Genomic DNA, 19,000 nt, shown 5'->3' with positions numbered 1-19,000 from the left:
AGGGGTTATATAGAGGGGGACTTCCTGTATGGGAGGGGTTATATAGAGGGGGACTTCCTGTATGGGAGGGGTTATATAGAGGGGGACTTCCTGTATGGGAGGGGTTATATAGAGGGGGACTTCCTGTATGGGAGGGGATATATAGAGGGGGACTTCCTGTATGGGAGGGGATATATAGAGGGGGACTTCCTGTATGGGAGGGGATATATAGAGGGGGACTTTCTGTATGGGAGGGGATATATAGAGGGGGACTTCCTGTATGGGAGGGGATATATAGAGGGGGACTTCCTGTATGGGAGAGGATATATAGAGGGGGACTTCCTGTATGGGAGGGGATATATAGAGGGGGACTTCCTGTATGGGAGGGGATATATAGAGGGGAACTTCCTGTATGGGAGGGGATATATAGAGGGGGACTTCCTGTATGGGAGGGGATATATAGAGGGGGACTTCCTGTATGGGAGGGGTTATATAGAGGGGGACTTCCTGTATGGGAGGGGTTATATAGAGGGGGACTTCCTGTATGGGAGGGGTTATATAGAGGGGGACTTCCTGTATGGGAGGGGTTATATAGAGGGGGACTTCCTGTATGGGAGGGGTTATATAGAGGGGGACTTCCTGTATGGGAGGGGTTATATAGAGGGGGACTTCCTGTATGGGAGGGGTTATATCGAGGGGGACTCCCTGTCTTGTTTTTAATGGTCCATTTAACTATAGGTGGTGTATAACACAGATAGCTATGTATATAGTCTGGTCTGTGTTCGTGATGTACGATAAAGGAAATCCTTCTTTTTTTTTTATTTTTATTCGTCTTAATCTAATTTTCTGAAATAATTGAATTTGGGGTTTTTACTAGCTAGAAGTCATAATCGTCAAAATTCAAAGAAAAAAATGCTTGAAATATATCACTCTGTGTGTAACACATCTATATAAAATATGTTTTGAATTGTTTGTTTTTTATGTTTTGAATTGAATTACTGAAATAAATGAATTATTTTTTTTTTATGATCTAATTTTGAGATGCACATATATGCCAAAAAAAATTGAGTGACAAAGCTTGGCCGCCACTTTTTACACACTGCTACCAGCAAGAAAGACGGCTTCACTACTTATTTTATTTAAAAAAAAGACAATGTACCTTTTTGCCAGAATTAAAACAAAAATAGCACCTTCATCACCTACACTCCATATTTTGGTGTCGTGTTCTATGACCACTCAGGTGCTCTTTATGTTGTGCTGTTTGCGCCACCAATATGTATACTACAGTTGTTTTTCATGTTTCCAATTTTTCATATGTGCTCCTTTTTTATTCTTACATTTTGGTGTTTCTTCCACATTCCTCCTTTTTCTGCAGGCCAAGGCAGTTCTGAAGTTTATAGAGGCGATATCGGAGAAGACCCTCCGCAGTACAGTGGCCCTGACAGCCGCTAGAGGTCGCGGCAAGTCGGCAGCACTAGGATTGGCGATTGCGGGGGCTGTGGCTTTTGGGTAGGATTTGTTTTTACTTTTATTCAGTTTGGTATACAGTGGAACCTCGGATTACGAGCATAATCCATTCCAGGAGAATGCTTGTAATCCAAAGCACTCGCATATCAAAGCAAGGTTCCCCATAGAAGTCAATGAAACAAAAAAAATACAAAAAACACCTGATGCTTCACCTGATACTTGTACTGTCGGCGGTGATCAGTGCGTGGGGAAGTTACAAGCACCGATCACCGCTGTATAGATTTAAAATTAATTTCTCCGCTTCTCTCTACACCTCTCCCCCCGCGCGGTATCCCGCCGTGTTTCTCTCTCCCTCCGTGCTCCTCCTCCACCCCCTGGAAATGTCAGGATGGAGAAGCGGGGTAGGAGTCGGTAAATCCGGCTCCTTACTGTTCCGAATGGACAGAGTCGGTGATCACTGACTCTTCTCTTCATTCATAAACTGAAACATTGTAAACACAAGTTACAATGTTTCAGTTATGTGAATAGACAGACCCTGTCTTCTCTCCTTTCATTTTCAGCACAGCTGATGCTGCTGAGAAAGGGACAGGGGAACATGTGTCCCTAGTTCCTTTTTCTGTCTCAAAGGGAAGATGTCAGAGGTGCGTTAAGACCCCTGATATCTCACCAAAGCCCCCCAACAGGGCTGAAAAAATAAAAAAATAAAATAAAGAATAAAAAAACAAAAAGATAAAAAAAATAATTGTAGAAAATAAAAAAATTATAGAAATAACACACTGACACGGTCCACCCCCCCCTTAAAAAAAAGAAAGCATTATAAATAAATAAAAAAATGTAAAAAATTTAAAACAAATTGTTAAAGATAAAAAAAACACTACTGACATGAGATTAAAAAAAAGTATCGGTATTCGGTATCGGCGAGTACTTGGAAAAAAGTATCGGTACTTGTACTCGGTCTTTAAAAAGTGGTATCGGGACAACCCTAATAATGACCATTGTATGTATAAAGCAATTTACAGAGCCAACATCCTATGAAACTGCATGTACATTAGTACGGAAAGGTACTAGGCCTTTCTCTCCCAGGTTGGATGTTCTTCATTCATAGGAGTAGAGTGGATTTGGAAAACGCTGCATTGTGGCCAATGGATTGAGATGATGAATAAATACAAAGTGATACTAAAGTCTTTTTTCTTTAAAAATAACCAACATGTCATACCTCCTCTGTGCAAGGGTTTTGCACTGATGGGTCCCGACCCTCTTTTTCTTGCAGTCCCTCCGCGGCGCTCCTGGCTCCTCCTTTTCTCGTGCCCCCCGACGGAGAATCGCTTTCTTTGGGTTCACTCATGTGGATGCACTCCCGTGTCGTTCTGCTGTGTCCATTGACACAGATAGCAGGACCCGGCTCCCGTGTCATTGGATTTGATTGACAGCAGTGGGAGCCAATGGCCCCCTGTGATCGGGAACAGTGATCAGCTGGTAGATGGTAGCTCCTACCCCTCACGGTTAAAATCACTCCCTAGGAAACACTTAAAGTGGTTGTAAACCCACTATTTGGACTTTTACCTACAGGTAAGCCTACAACAAGGCTTACCTGTAGGTAAGGAGAATATCTCCTAAACCTGCACGGTTTAGGAGATATTACCCCCGCAATGCGGGCGGCGCATGCGCAGGGGGGACTCCACGGCTGAAGGACCGGCATCGCCGGACCCTGCCGATTTTAAATCTCCCGCGCGCACGCGCGGGAGTGACGTCATCGCCGCTCCAGCCAATCACAGCGCTGGAGCGGCGATACCCGGAAGACACGCCGGAGCAAGATGACATCCTGCTCGGCGTGGACCAGGTAAGTGGTACACACCTCGTTCCGAGGTAAGTATTTCATAATAGGCTAGTATGCGGTGCATACTAGCCTATTATGCCTTTTGCATTGCAGGTTTGGGGGGAAAAAAAAAAAGTTTATGCGGTTTACAACCGCTTTAACCCCTTCCGCGTCCCCTACTGGTTGACCCCTTCACTGCCCTTGTCCTTTTCACAGTAATTGGTGCATTTTAATAGCACTGATCGCTGTAAAAATGACAATGGTCCCAAAAATGTGTCAAGTGTCCGCTGTCCCCACCATAAAGTCACGATAATAATCGCAGATCGCCGCCATTACTAGTAAAAAAAAAAAAACAACAATAAAAATGCCATAAAACTATCCCCTATTTTGTAGAAGCTATAACTTTTGCACAAACCAATCAATATACGCTTATTGCGATATTATGTATTTTTATTTTTTACCAAAAATATGTAGAAAAATACATATCGGCCTAAATAGAGAAAATATTTGCCTTTTTAAAAAAAAAAAAAAATTGTCGCTCTATTTTTGTTTATAGCACAAAAAATAAAAACCGCACAGGTGATCAATTACCACCAAAATAAAGCTCTATTTGTGGGGAAAAAGGGACGTCAATTTTGTTTGGGAGCCACGTCGCACGACAGCGCAATTGTCAGTTAAAGCGACGCAGTGCCGTATCACAAAAAGTGGCCTGGTCATTGGACAGCAGAGATTTCTGTAGTCTATACTAGCAGTATTTAGATATTTATGAATTAGTGTGTGACTTGACTAAAGAGATTTTATATATTTATTTATTTTTATATTTTTTACATTTTGTTAATTACTTTCAGCTCTGCAGTGATATTCTATGAAAAGTAATAAACACGGCTAGATTCCGATTCACCGGATAGGTTTTTGATTGATTGTTTTTTGTCCGTTTTTAGTTATTCCAATATTTTTGTGACCTCTCCGAGCCCCGATAATCTGCACACGCTGTTTGAGTTCATCTTCAAAGGCTTTGACTCGCTGCATTACCAGGTGAGGCTTCTTCCCTTCTCGGAGCTTTGTGTATGCCCCTATGGCTCTATTTAACCCCTTTCCCCTCAGCCCTCCTGCCACCCCTTTGCAAATAGTTATTGGGCAATCCAGACCTGAGCGGCACTTCTGTGATCACATTTGAGGGCCACTCAGCCTCTGTGATGATGCGCCCCCTAGAGGGGGTGTATAGATGACAAGCTGGGCTTATTAGCATTTATCATATGCCAGGTTAGCGGTGGCGGCTTCCTTACCTCTCTTGGTAATTTAAATAAGAAAGAATACTAATTCTATGAAAATATTTGACTTTCCTTGACATCAAAGTATGTGACCCCCTTTTATAGGAACATATGGACTATGAAATCATCCAATCCCTGAACCCGGAGTTTGAGAAAGCTGTGGTCCGAGTCAATGTGTTCAAGGAGCACCGACAGACCATACAGGTGAGCAGAACAGGGCGAGGTCCAAGTCGGCCCACTTTGGGCGGTTTAATATTTGTTTGGCCCCTGTGGTCAGTAAGTCATCTCTGTGTTTCACTTACTCTTCATGTGATTGGCTCGTTTTGAGGTGCTAGTGACCTCAAAAGGAGCCAATCAAATCACAATTGGGACTGTGCAGCAATCTGATTACCGTATTTATTGGGGTATTGCGTGCTCCGGCGTATAGCGCGCACCCCTAATGTGGACCCGGGTCCGTCTGCGGCTTCGGTGGTGTCCTCCTCGTCGGGTCCGGCGTCCGTCTGCGGCTTCGGTGGTGTCCTCCCGGTTCCTCCTGCGCTGTCTCCCCGTCGAATCGCCGCTTCCCGCGCTCAGTTTGAATGCCTGCGCCGACATATACCGACTGCAGTACACATTCGGCCAGGCTCGGCTTCGCTCGTGCTCACGCTCTGTGACGTTTATGCGTGAGCACGAGCGAAGCCGAGCCTGGCCGAATGTACACTCGGTATATGTCGGCGCAGGCATTTTAAGGGGAAAAAAGTGCGCGGTATACGCCGATAAATACAGTATTCAACCTTTTTAGTGGTTTTAAGCCCAGAAATAAAAATGTAATATGCTGTGACTTACCAGTGTTTATATGTGGTGGCTGCATTTAGAATCCTGCCAGTAATTCACTTTATGTAGCGCCCTGGGGTTTAGTCAGGGAGCTCCTCACCAGATTCCTTGTCAGGAGTAGCTACTGTAGTTAATTACTAGGGATCCATTGACTTATCCCCAAGTCTGGCCTGGTTGTACTTTCCTCTTCTACCATCAGGTGGCCTGACACTTGGAGGTATTAGATTGAGAAGGACAACTCAAGGTCATGTTCTGGGTATATGGCAGGGATATGCAATTGGCGGACCTCCAGCTGTTGCAGAACTACAAGTCCCATGAGGCATAGCAAGACTCTGACATCCACAAGCATGACACCCAGAGGCCCGAGGCATGATGAGACTTGTAGTTTTGCAACAGATGGAGGTCTGCTAATTGCATATCCCTGGTATATGGGGTATCTCAGCCAATGGGCAGGGGTTTTGTTGAATCCCTTGGCCTGCTGGGAGAGCCTAAATATTCGGGTGAGGTCAGGTGATCCGCCGCCTGGGTGGACGTGTGCCCTTTGCCCCAGGCTGCTAGACCGAAGATTGGGCCTATTCTGGGGGCGTTTGGCTGCCAGGCTGTCTGAGGGCCTATTCAGAATTAAGAGGGCAGCGCAGGGTTGGGACTGCAGCTTGCATGTCCAATTAAAAGGTTGGTTCCGCCGGCTGGAGAACCTGTTAGTGGTCGGTGGTAGAAGGGAAGCTGTCATCACAAAGCGACCAATCGCCTTTACCAGGGACCACCGTGGGCAAGTCCCGGAGCAGTATTCTTACCGAACGGGCATGGTGGAGATTTGGGAAACTTCAGCCGGTGATCAAGTCGGGGACCCAACCAGCGAGGTGAGGCTTGTAGAGCAGCCTTGTGTGTCAAGCCAGGGGCCGAGCCGGTCAGCAGGGGTGAAGCTTGAAGGTATCCAAAGTGCCAAGCTAGGGACCCTGCAGGGAAGCGTGGGGGACGCTTGAAGGAGATACCATCGCAAACCTTGGAGGAGCCCAAGGCATTCAGAGTTGGTAAATCAGAGGGTCTAGTGAGAGACAAGGGGCTGAAGAACTACAAGGAGAAGTTGTACAGCTGAGAGAACTGTTACTTTGAGTTAGGAACTGTTTAAGTACTGTTACCATAGGAGACCGCAAACCTGAACGTGCAGAAGTGGCGCCGCCTTTTCCCTGTACAGCTGGTCTGTTATTGATGCTAATGTTGATCAACTCTTGTTCCCGTCTTAGTACATCCATCCGGCAGACGCCGTAAAGTTGGGTCAGGCGGAACTGGTGGTGATCGATGAAGCAGCTGCTATCCCTCTGCCTCTAGTAAAGAGTCTTATGGGGCCCTACCTGGTCTTCATGGCATCTACAATCAATGGGTGAGTTCCTTAGGAAGAGGGACTGGAGATGTAACACATGGAAGTGTGGGTTATGGTAGAAGAATTATTTATTTATTTTTTATAATTTTTCTAGATATGAAGGCACTGGCCGCTCCCTTTCACTCAAATTGATTCAGCAGCTGCGCCAGCAGAGTGCAGAAAGTCAGATCTCCAACACCGCAGAGAACAAAAACTCCAGCACCCAGCTCCTGTCCTCAGGTAGAGTACTGTGTGTAATACATTGATGGGATCCTGACAAATCGCTAAATATACTTTTGAAACTCACATATAGTATCTGACAAAAGATTTTACTTCTGTTCAGCCAGTCCTGGGATTTACACAGCCCTGACGTCTGGCACAGGCTGCTGACCCGACTGTTCTCTACTACAGTTATGCAGCATGGCTGGGTCACCTCTCCCAACCCTCAGCTAGTGGTTGGACATGTAGGAGAGCAGAAGCCCGAAGAGGGGGTCTCTCTCTCTCTCTCTCTCTCTCTCTCTCTCTCTCTCTCTCTCTCTCTCTCTCTCTCTCTCTCTCTCTCTCTCTCTCTCTCTCTCTCTCTCTCTCTCTCTCTCTCTCTCTCTCTCTCTCTCTCTCTCTCTCTCTCTCTCTCTCTCTCTCTCTCTCTCTCTTTCACACTGACATGTTTTTCAGCCGGTATAGTGCTAAAAATAGCGTCTTAATACCGCCTGAAAAAATCCTGCCCTGCAGTCTTCAGTGTGAAAGCCCGAGCCGTACCAGGCCGCATGCCCTCGACATGGGGGGGTGGGTGCTCTGGGGCAGGGGGGGGCGCCCTGCGGCCCCCCCACCCCAAAGCACCTTGTCCCCATGTTAAGGACAGGGCCTCTTCCTGACAACCCTGGCCGTTGGTTGTCGGGGTCTGCGGGCGGGGGACATATTGGAATCTGGGAGCCCCCATTAATAAGGGGGCCCCCAGATACCGGCCCCCCACCCTAGGTGAATGAATATGGGGTACATCGTACCCCTACCTATTCACCTGGAGGCAAAGTGTCAATAAAAATAAACACACAACACAGGGTTTTAAAATAATTTATTAGTCAGCTCCGGGGGGGGGTCTTCTCCACTCTCCGGGGGGGGGGGGGGGTCTTCTCCACTCTCCGGGGGGGGTCTTCTTCCATCTTCTTCGTTCTCCGCTGTCGTCTCGGCGATTCCCGGTTTTTCTACCACTCACTCTCTGGTGCCTTCTTTGGGCTGGCCACTGCTATCTTCTTTTTAGCTCACCTTACTAGCGGCGGCGCAAGCCCGCTCTTTGCCGTCTTCCTCCTTCTTCTTTTCTTCAGATGTTGACACGTCGCTTCCTCCCGCTGTAATGCTGGGTGTCCGGTGCGTGATGATTTATATAGGCCTCTTATGACGTCGCAGTCCCATCATGCTCCGGTCCCGTCGCTTCTATGATGGCTTTTTCCCCATCGAGGCGAGCTGGCTCCCACGACGGGGCTCATAGGTGGTCAATCTCGCCGAGAAAGGGAGCGAGATTGACACAATATCGCAGTCACTTACAGCAAGATGCATTGATGATGATTTTTTATTTTTTACTTATAGCAGCCGGTTTAGCGTTCATCTTTTTGCAAACCATTTCTGAAATTAATTTTAGGATTTTCTATTCTTGCATCTGAGAATCAAACTGTCTTCATGTTGATTTATGTTCATTTTTTGTCCCTCCCCCTCCTTCCAGCTCGTACCCTCCATGAAGTATCTTTGCAGGAATCTATACGTTACGCTCCGGGAGACGCCGTGGAGAAATGGCTGAATGAACTGCTGTGTTTAGATTGCCTGAACATCAGCAGGATGATAAGTGGGTGTCCCCTGCCCGAGACCTGTTCTCTGTATCCTTTCCTTGTACCTTACTGACTAGTCCTATGGTAGTACTGTGCCCATTTCTGTATGTGCCCTGTGAGATCTGACGGGCATCAACATGTTCACAATTATTCAGTAGGACACCAGAAAAAGCAGCAATGATTATCAAATTGAAGGCACTCAAAGCTATGAATCCAGTTCAGATCACTGAAGTTTAACCACTTGCTTACTGGGCACATAAACCCCCTTCGTTCCCAGGCGAAATTTCAGCTTCCGGCACTGCGTCGCTTTAACTGACATTTGCGCGGTCGTGCGACGTGGCTCCCAAACAAAATTGACGTCCTTTTTTCCCCACAAATAGAGCTTTCTTTTGGTGGTATTTGATCACCTCTGCGGTTTTTATTTTTTGTGCTATAAACAAAAAAAGAGCGACAATTTAAAAAAAATATATATATTTTTTACTTGTTGCTATAATAAATATCCCAATTTTTTTTTTAAAAAACTACTTTTTTTCTCAGTTAAGGCCGATACGTATTTTTCGACGTATTTTTGTAAAAAAAAAAAAAAAAAATCGCAATAAGCGACTGGTTTGCGCAAAAGTTATAGCGCCTACAAAATGGGGAACAGAATTATGATTTTTTTTTTTTTTTACTAGTAATGGCGGCGATCTGCGATTTTTATTGGGACTGCGATATTGCGGCGGACGTATCGGACACTTTTGACACAAATTTGGGACCATTCAAATTTATACAGCGATCAGTGCTATAAAAATGCACTAATTACTGTATAAATGTGACTGGCAGGGAAGGGGTTAACACTAGGGGGTGAGGAAGGGGTTAAATGTGTATCCTAGGTGTGTTCCAACTGTGTGGGGGGAGGAGGGGTGACTGGGGGAGGTGACCGTTGCTGTGTCCCTATGTACAAGGGACACAGCATCGGTCTCCTCTCCTCTGACGGCACGTGGAGCTCTGTGTTTACACACAGAGCTCCACGTCCCTGCTGTGTTACCGACGATCGCGTGTACCCGGCGGACATCGCGGCCGCCAGGTACAAGCATCGGCTCTTCAGCGATGCGCCGGGACAGTGTTTACCCGCTGCGCGCCCCCCAGAGGCACGCGTGGGTAATGCACTTTAAAAGACGTCCACTTGGCACTTGAGAGCCGCGCTGTTGACTTCTTTTGTCAATAGCGCGGGTCTCAAGTGGTTAAAGGATAAGTTCACCTTTCAAAAAAATAAAATAAATGCACATTTTACAACAAGATACCAATTGATATCTCGTCATATCAACACGATTCTGAACCATAGTGGTCTCAACTGAATGTCGCCTATGATGTAATATTCCTACCCATACTCATCAAAGATGGATGGAGAGGGCAGTTGGTGGTGACTCCACCCCCTCTCTATTTTTGGTTCTATGCCCCCCCCCCCCCCCCCCACAATTTTTTTTTTTGTTCCCCTCGTAGCTTGGCGTGTGAATAGCAGAGTTGGGAGGGACCTGGGATGGCCACCTAATATATCCATGGTTTTTAACACTAAGGGCAAGATTCTCGTACATCCGCGTAAAATTGTGCGGGCGTAACGTATCTGATTTACGTTGCGCCTCCGCAACTTACACGGGCAAGTGCTGTATTCTCAAAGCATTTGCTCCGTAAGTTGCGGCGGCCGTAGCGTAAATCGGCCGGCGTAAGCCCGCCTAATTCAAATTTGGATCAGGGGGGCGTGTTTTATGTAAATTTACTGTGACCCGACGTGATTGACGTTTTTCCCCGAACGGCGCATGCACCGTCCGTGGAATTTCCCAGCGTGCATTGCTCCAAAGTACGCCGCAAGGACTTCATTGGTTTCGACGTGAACGTAAATGACGTCCAGCCCCATTCACGGACGACTTGCGCAAACAACGTAACTTTTTCAAATTTCGACGCGGGAACGACGGCCATTTTCAGGGCAAAAAAGTGCGCGTATACGCCGATAAATACGGTATATATATATATATATATATATATATATATATATATATATATATATATATATATATATATATATATATATATATATATATATATATATATATATATATATATATATATATTTATATTTATTTATTTATTATTTTTTTTTAAATGTGTGTCTTTTTTTACATTTATTTAGCAAAACATATAAACCCAGCAGTGTTTAAATACCACAAAAAGAAAGTTCCGTCTGTATAAAAGATGATCTAATTTGAGTACAGTGTAGCAATTGTCATTCAAAATGTTACGCTGAAAATGATCCTGGGCATGAAGGGGGTAAAGTGCCCGATATTAAAGCGGTAAAGAAGCAGGTATTACAATTCTGTTGTCCAGAAGACCTTTTCTAATCAGTAGTTGCCCAAGATATACTTAACATTGTGTAACAGATACTATGTGAACCGGGACACTCTGTTCTGCTACCACAAGGCATCGGAATCTTTCCTGCAGAGGTTAATGGCTCTTTATGTTGCTTCTCATTACAAGGTATGGACTTCTAACTCTTTCATATAAAACGGATTCAACTGTCATGATAAATAAGGTGATGTAAGTCAAGGAATGGGACTATAGCTGTGTCTAATGATTGCGATCATTACAGAATTCACCCAACGATCTTCAGTTGCTCTCCGACGCCCCGGCACATCACCTCTTCTGCCTCCTCCCACCAGTACCTCCTACCCAGAATGCCCTACCAGAGGTCCTGGCTGTTCTTCAGGTGACCACTAAGCATTGTGTAGAATTGATGCAAAGTTTATCGCAATAGGGTGGATGTTGGTTTTTGTGTACTGGGGGGGAAGTTTTATGTTGCCCATAGAAATGCTGTTCTTGGAAGGTGGAGTCTATGGGCGACTCGGACATTTCTCTCCCGTGTCTTCTCCAATAACAAGCTGCTCTGTGCCATTCCTGTAGGTCTGTCTGGAGGGGGAAATTTCACGTCAATCGGTCATGAGCAGTCTTTCTCGGGGGAAGAAAGCTTCTGGGGATCTCATCCCCTGGACAGTGTCGGAGCAGGTATGTACCCCTCCCTGCTGTTTTATATGTATACACGGAGGTAAGCCACCTGGCCTTCAGGAGAAAGATCAAGACCCATCTCTTCTGAGGGCCCAGGGAATGGATACCAAGCGCCCAGAGGCGATTCCGTTGGCATGTATTGCGCTATATAAGTTTCTCACTCACTCACAAGGTAGGTGAAAAAAGACACAAGACCATCAAGTTCAACCTATGTGTGTGATTATATATCAGTATTTCATTGTATATCCCTGTATGTTGTGGTCGTTCAAGGGACTTATCTAATAGTTTCTTGAAACAATCGATGCCCCCCCCCCGCTGAGACCACCGCCTGTGGAAGGGAATTCCACATCCTTTCCGCTCTTACAGTAAAGAACCCTCTACGTCAGGGATCCTCAAACTACGGCCCTCCAGCTGTTGTAGAACTACACATGCCATGAGGCATTGTAACACACTGACATTCACAGACATGACTAGGCATGATGGGAATTGTAGTTCCTGAACAACTGGAGGGCCGTAGTATGAAGACCCCTGCTCTACGTAGTTTAAGGTTAAACTTCTTTTCTTTTAATGAGTGGCCACCTGTCTTATTAAACTCCCTTCCGCAAAAGTTTTGTCCCTATTGTGGGGTCACCAGTACGGTATTTGTACATTGAAATCATATCCCCCTCTCAAGCGTCTCTTCTCCAGAGAGAACAAGTTCAGTGCTCGTAATCTTTCCTCATAACTAATGTCCTCCAGACCCTTTATTAGGTTTGTTGCCCTTCTTTGTACTCGTGCCATTGGCTCCTGCTGCTGTTAATTAAATCAGTGGCGTGCCGGGGCCGAGTGATACCCTTGGCGACTATGGCCGCTGACTGTATCACATGGGAGCGCGCCCGCAAGCTATCCCCCTTGGTAGAGTGCTTCCCAGAGGGGGGGGATTATCTCTTGCGGGGAGGAGCCAAGACAGCCGCCGAGGAACCCCAGAAGAGGAGGAGCGGGGCCACTCTGTGCAAAACGAACTGCACAGTGGAGGTAAGTATGACATGTTTGTTTAAAAAAAAATAATAATAATTAAACCTTTACAACCCCTTTAAGTAGTTTTGGGTCACAGACTTGGAACAAGCATAGTGGTTTAGAAGCAACACCGGGCAGCTTTGAAACCAAGGATTTAGTATGGTGGAATCTAACATTCTAATAAGGAGAGGTCAGCTTGGCCTCCAGCAGCATCCATCAACTTCCCCATTAGCTTTAAAGCCAGGGTTACAACCCCTGTAGACCAGAGCACTGTTGGGGTCATCACAAGAGGACGGTACATGAAGCGATCTGCATGATGATGCAGCCTGTCAAATAATGTCCACTCCCCTTGAATGACCTTGCCTCCAGTTGCTGTCAGCCCAACCTACACGCCTGGTCATACTAGATCTATCAACTATCATACTAGATCTATCAACGGGGCCGGATTTGCCCTCCGTGCCGCCCCAAGGCCAGGTTCCGCAATGCACCCCCCTCCCCGCCAACCGAACCACCCCCCCCCCCCCCCAAATCAACGGAGAATGGCAACCGGATGGCAGGGTCGGCACAGTTAGTTCTAATAGTTTTTATTTTGTAGCTTGTCATTTACTTTTTTATTTCTGTATAATTTTCTTATTATTTTTAATATTGTTTTTCTTATTCTTTACTTTTTAATTTTTTATTTTAATAATTTAATTATTTTTTTATCAATTTTTTTTTTTCACTTGGCAATAAAGTTATCACACAGGAGAAAACAATTCCCTGTGTGATAGCAATTGGAGGTGACAGGTTCTCTTTATTGACCCTGTCACCTCCAAAACAGGAGTCCTAGCACTGTGCTAGAACTCCTGTCACAGCTCACCCCTCTCATTGTGTACATCGGTGGCAGGGACAGTCACAGGAGACAGACTCGGCAGCCTGGGGGAGGACGGAGTCCCGAAGACAAAGCCAGTAGAGAGAGGTATGTGGGGGGGGGAGGGGGACGGCAGCACACATCGCCGCAATCACTTAAGGAGCGAGCGGATTCCAGAAAGCAACTTGCCGCCCTTAACTGGCCGTCGGGGGACTCCATGCCGCTGCCGCCCCTTGGCACCCTGCCGCCCCGAGGCCTGGCCTCGGTGGCCTTGTGAGAAATCCGGGCCTGTCTATCAACTATCATACTAGATACTATCAACTATCATACTAGATACTATCAACTTCCAAGGAATGTGAGGGCTCTTGGGAGTCTTAATATAGCCGGATATGTCTGCATCAAAACTTCTTTTAAATGATATATAAAAAGGAGGACACAAAGTAAGGGTTGGTGGTCTTTTAGGTTGTATGCCTGATGTAGGGCTTTATCTATGTATGATATTTTGTTGTTAATACTTTTTTATTCCAAAATTTTTCAGTTTCAAGACCCAGATTTTAGCAGTTTATCTGGAGGAAGAGTTGTAAGGATTGCTGTTCATCCAGACTACCAAGGGGTAATACATTTATGTTGCTGGTATCCTTTTCAGAATGTCTGTTGGTTAACCGCTTCAGCCCCGGAAGATTTTACCCCCCTTCCTGACCAGAGAACTTTTTACAATTTGTCACTGCGTCGCTTTAACTGACCATTGCGGGGTCGTGCGACGCTGTACCCAAATTTCGCGTCCCTTTTCCCACAAATAGAGCTTTCTTTTGGTGGTATTTGATCATCTCTGCATATTTTATTTTTTATTTTTTTGCGCTATAAACAAAAGAACAGCAACAATTTTGAAAAAAAAAAAACACTCTTTTACTTTTTGCTATAATATCCCATTCTTTTTTAACAATTTTTTTTTCCCCCTAGTTTAGGGCGATATGTATTTTTAAAAATCGCAATAAGTGTTTGGTTTGCGCAAGTTATAGCATCTACAAATAGGGGATAGAATTATGGCTTTTTTTTTTTTTTTTTTTTTACTAGTAATGGTGGAGATCTGCGATTTTTATCGTGACTGCGACATTATGGCGGACACATTGGACATTTTTGGGACTATTGACAATTTTTTACAGCGATCAGTGCTATAAAAATTTTGCACAGGGGCACAGTCCTGCTGGAACAGAAAAGGACCCCCCCCCCCAAAGTAAATGTTTAAATAGTCTGTCTGCTGTAGTAACCCTTTAATCTGCATTCACACCTTGGCATACCTAATTGCAGCGTTTTGTCCCGCGAATTGCGGCGTTTTGTACCGCGATTTGCGGCGACAAAACGCCGCGATTGTGAAATGCAGCTTACCCCCAGGTCCACATCTCCTATGCCGAAAGCCGCCTGAAAAAAAGGTCCGGGACTTGTTTTCAGGCAGGCGTCCGGCGTGGAGATGTGAACCATCTCTATAGAGGGCAATGTAAAATCATCCCTCCAGCGTCTTAGGGGCTGCTGCGGCGTCGCGCTTCAGACGTATAAACGCCTAGGTGTGAACAGAGCCTTACTAGAAACACCTAAATTCAATCACTTTGAGGAGTGTCCACATACTTTTGACCATAATGTGGGTGTGATAATTGTCTGTCAACAAACTTCTGGACATCTAGCTGATGACCCAACAAATAGCTGGCAAAGCGGAATGGTTCAGAGGTGTGTGATTTGCAGCACCCAGAGAAGAGCGTTCCTTACATCATCATCTCTAATTGTTGTTCTGAGCGATTTCTGACACTGTGATCACCTTCTTATAGATGGGTTATGGAAGCAAAGCATTGCAGTTGCTGCAGATGTATTATGAGGGACAGTTCACCTGCCTGGAAGAAAATGTCACAAACAAGCCCCAAGAGATCACTCCAATAAGCGGTGAGGTGAGAATCTCTTGTTAGGATTTTCGGTCAGCGGTGGTATTTGAGTAATTTTTGTGATGTCCTGTGTCATATTATGTCATTTGCTTCCCCCTTGTAGGCGGTCAGCCTTTTAGAGGAGATGGTAACACCTCGGAAGAACCTGCCGCCCCTCCTGCTCCGGCTCAGTGAGAGACCAGCGGAGAAGTTGGATTATTTAGGGGTGTCCTATGGATTAACACCAAAACTGCTGAAGTAAGTAACCTACTCAGAGACCTTGTCACCAAAGCATTGCAACAGTGTGATTTGTAAATCCCCCAAACTTACTTATACCTGCCTGTCCAATGGTCCCCTGTAGGGTTGTCCCGATACCACTTTTTTAGGACCGAGTACAAGTACCGATACTTTTTTTCATGTACTCGCCGATTACCGATACTTTTTTTAAATGTGTCCCCCCCCAAATGCAGCCTTGTCCCCCCCAAATGCAGCCTTGTCCCCAAAGAGAAAGCCAGTACAAGTACTCGCGCAAATGCTCAGTATCTGTATCGGGACAACCCTAGTCCCCTGTCCCTTTTTCCTCCCTTAAAGGGGTTGTAAAGCTTCCCGTTTTTTCACCTTAATGCATCCTATGCATTCCGGTGAAAAAACATCCGATGCTTACAGGCCCCCCCCCCAACACACCACTTACCTGAGCCCTCGAAAGTCCCGCATTGAGGACGCGCTAGCTTCTCGGCTCTTCATTGGATAGATTGATGCCAGTGCGGCCATTGGCTCGGGCTGCTGTCGATAAACTCCAATGACGTAAGGCCCGGGGGCAGGTCCGAGTCCTGTAGCTGGTGGCTGTGGACGCAGAATACAGGACTCGGGAGCGCGCCCGCAAGGTAATCCCCTTGGGAGAGCGCTTCTCGGAGGGGGATATCAGAAGCAGGGAGGAGCCGAAACAGCCACAGAGGGACCCCAGAAGATGAGGATCGGGGCCACTCTATGTAAAACGAACTGCACAGTGGAGGCAAGTATGACATGTTTGTTATTTAAAAAAAGAAAAAAAAAAAAGTGAATGTTTAGTATCACTTTAAGCCTGGTGCAAAATACCTCGTGATCCCAGGTACGAGGGAGTATGTGGCCTTCTCTCATGATGCAGTGCTCATATTTAATCACCACTGATGGAGGGGGAGATTTTACCACTTCTAAGCGTTCATTTTGAGTGTTTAGGTAGAAGCTGCAACAAAGGAAGGAGCAGTGGGGGATCACTGAAGAAATGAGTATGGTGACAGAACCCACCAGGACAGGGGCTTTTGGAGGGGATTACAGGGTAGCCTCTTGCCTACAGACCATGGGCCCTGTTTTTTTAAGGGGGCTCTATTCTTGGGGGGGGGGGGGGGGGCATTGGAGACCCTTGGAATGGTCTTGGTTAGGGGCCATGTCTCCTCGAAACACACAGACTCTGGGAAGCTAGGTCCTGGATACAGATTTGTGGCCTTTGCGCCCAGAAACTGTGAGACTCAGAGCAGATGTTAATATAATCGTCTTAAAACAACCTGATGCTTGGGTCTCTTGCTATAATCTATTTACTAAGGTGTCTTTCTCCCATGGTATTGTTTCCACATTGTGTGACTCCTAGGTGTGAATTCCCTTTGTTATTTGAGTCACCTATTTTATCTGTCTGCTAATTCTTTAGAGATTTGGACAGCCCTAGGTCTTACTGGGGAAATGGTGCCAAATGGTCTGGGTGGGCACTGAGTGACTTAGGCATGTCTAGGTGACTAGTTGGCTTACTGTTTAATTAGATTACTGTTTATGTTGGCTGTTTTTTTAGCTATGTTAATTATCTTACTGTTTGCATAAAGTGATCAAGCTCTTTTCTGATTTGAGTTCCAGTTTGCACCTAAGCTAGTATCATCTAGATCAGGGATCCTCAAACTACGACCCTCCAGATGTTGCGAAACTACACATCCCATGAGAAATTGTAAAACTCTGACATCCACAGACATGACAAGGCATGATGGGAATTGTAGTTCCTGAACAACTGGAGGGCCATAGTTTGAAGACCCATGATCTAGATCTTGGGTGCAATATTCCGCTATAAATACCGAGTTCCTGAGTGGAGGAAGCTATATCCTGACAGAGGCACCCAAGCTGGATAGTCCGTCGCAAATATCAATGGTCGGGGGGAAGGAAAAGTGACTGTCTTTGAAGGCTGAGTTTATTATATGAGTAAAATGGCTTATGCAGACAAGGGGCCCCAGTATATTACAATGCACTATTCCCCCTTTGCAAAAATGTTTTTATTGTGATTGGCACACCTGTAGGCCTCTGCTGGTTGCCCCAAAGCATATACTCCCTTAGGCTGGATTCACACCTATGGCAGTTTTAGTGCTTTTTGCATTTTGCAGATTTCCACTACAGAACGTGTTTCATAGGAAACCATGTTAAATGGACTGCAGTGCAAATCTGCAAAATGCAAAAAGCGCTAAAACTGCATAGGTGTGAATCCAGCCTTAGAGCATGGTTGCTCCATTCTCAGCACCATGGCAGCCTGCTTCTCTTTTTGGAAAGAGCCACATGTGCAGTGCATTCTCTTTCCTTATGCCAGCAATACTAAGCCACAGGAACCTCCAAACTCTGCTTTGCCCCAGAAGAAATTGAGGGCAAGCAAAGTTTGAACAACATGGGATTTTGTGAGTGCATTTTGCACTTTGCTGGAAAACGGTGAAGTGCAGGAATGTTCCACCGAACAGAACTTGATCAATGTTGGCGGTCTGTTAAGACTCCATAAATGGTCTATGGTTTTTAATTGGATATTGCCTATTACTTATTGACCATTTCGGCTGGCCATTCGATTCCGTGTCTAATTTATGTTTTTTTCTCTTAGGTTCTGGAAGCGAGCTGGGTTTGTTCCTGTATACCTGCGTCAGACTCCAGTGAGTTGTTTTATTGTTTTCAATGATTGAATCCAAAACTCATTTTACCCCCCATCCTATATCTTCCTATGGGTTGTCACGGGCAGTCTTGCTCACAATAGGAAGGTATCAGAGGAGGCATGGCAGTTATTGCCCAGGAAGCCGCATGGTGGATTGTTCATTGGTTGGGGGATCGCTGGGGGCATTCTATGTACACTGAGCTGCAAGCAGACCTCTGTATATTCCTGCTGTACAGACCTACCCCCTGCTTACAGTGTAAACCCTCCTGTTCATCGAAATCTAGTTTATCAATGCTTTCAATCCTGTTATTTTAGCTGCTTGTTTGTCATCATTTGTGACCTGTTTGGAATCTAAAATAGATTTTCTGTTGATTCACAATACAGTTTTTGCTGGAAATCTGTAAATTGGCCTTCTGGGGGCAATTGTTTGGGGTCCCAAAGGTACTTCACTGAATGGTCTCCAGTGCCGGCTAGGACTAAACAGCGTTTCCGTATCATACTGTGCAAACTACATGAAGGTTCTTTGAATAAAACACTTGTGGTCATTTGTAATACCATGCCCAGGGTTTTTTTTTCAGTGGGAATGTGGGGGAAAGCCGTTCCGGCACCTTCAGCATTGGTTGTATGTAATAGGAAGAGGTGCTGAAGTGTTTAGATGTTCTGTTGATGTTATCTGCTGGGGGATCTATTGTTTCCAGCCACAGGAGAGTCTATCAATGCTGGCTGCTCTGTGATCTATTGTTGCTGGTGGACAAATTC

The 19,000-nt window shown here is 45.6% G+C and overlaps 1 protein-coding gene across 1 annotated transcript in view; it reads left to right on the top strand.

Annotated features, from left to right (window-relative positions):
- Positions 1–19,000, top strand: part of NAT10 (N-acetyltransferase 10) — a 56,415-nt gene that overhangs the window by 19,980 nt on the left and 17,435 nt on the right. Inside the window, exons 9-21 of the mRNA XM_040328100.1 lie at positions 1,355–1,488; positions 4,204–4,297; positions 4,639–4,737; positions 6,591–6,727; positions 6,822–6,946; positions 8,424–8,574; positions 10,941–11,037; positions 11,150–11,266; positions 11,461–11,562; positions 13,947–14,021; positions 15,229–15,345; positions 15,443–15,576; positions 18,194–18,242. Of these exons, the coding sequence (XP_040184034.1) occupies positions 1,355–1,488; positions 4,204–4,297; positions 4,639–4,737; positions 6,591–6,727; positions 6,822–6,946; positions 8,424–8,574; positions 10,941–11,037; positions 11,150–11,266; positions 11,461–11,562; positions 13,947–14,021; positions 15,229–15,345; positions 15,443–15,576; positions 18,194–18,242 (1,431 nt within the window). The remainder of the gene's footprint in view (positions 1–1,354; positions 1,489–4,203; positions 4,298–4,638; positions 4,738–6,590; positions 6,728–6,821; positions 6,947–8,423; positions 8,575–10,940; positions 11,038–11,149; positions 11,267–11,460; positions 11,563–13,946; positions 14,022–15,228; positions 15,346–15,442; positions 15,577–18,193; positions 18,243–19,000) is intronic.

Source organism: Rana temporaria, chromosome 11 (assembly GCF_905171775.1).
Source record: "Rana temporaria chromosome 11, aRanTem1.1, whole genome shotgun sequence".
Lineage (NCBI taxonomy): Eukaryota > Metazoa > Chordata > Amphibia > Anura > Ranidae > Rana > Rana temporaria.
The sequence above is the reverse complement of the archived record's forward strand: the minus strand, read 5'-3'. Positions and strand labels throughout refer to the sequence as shown.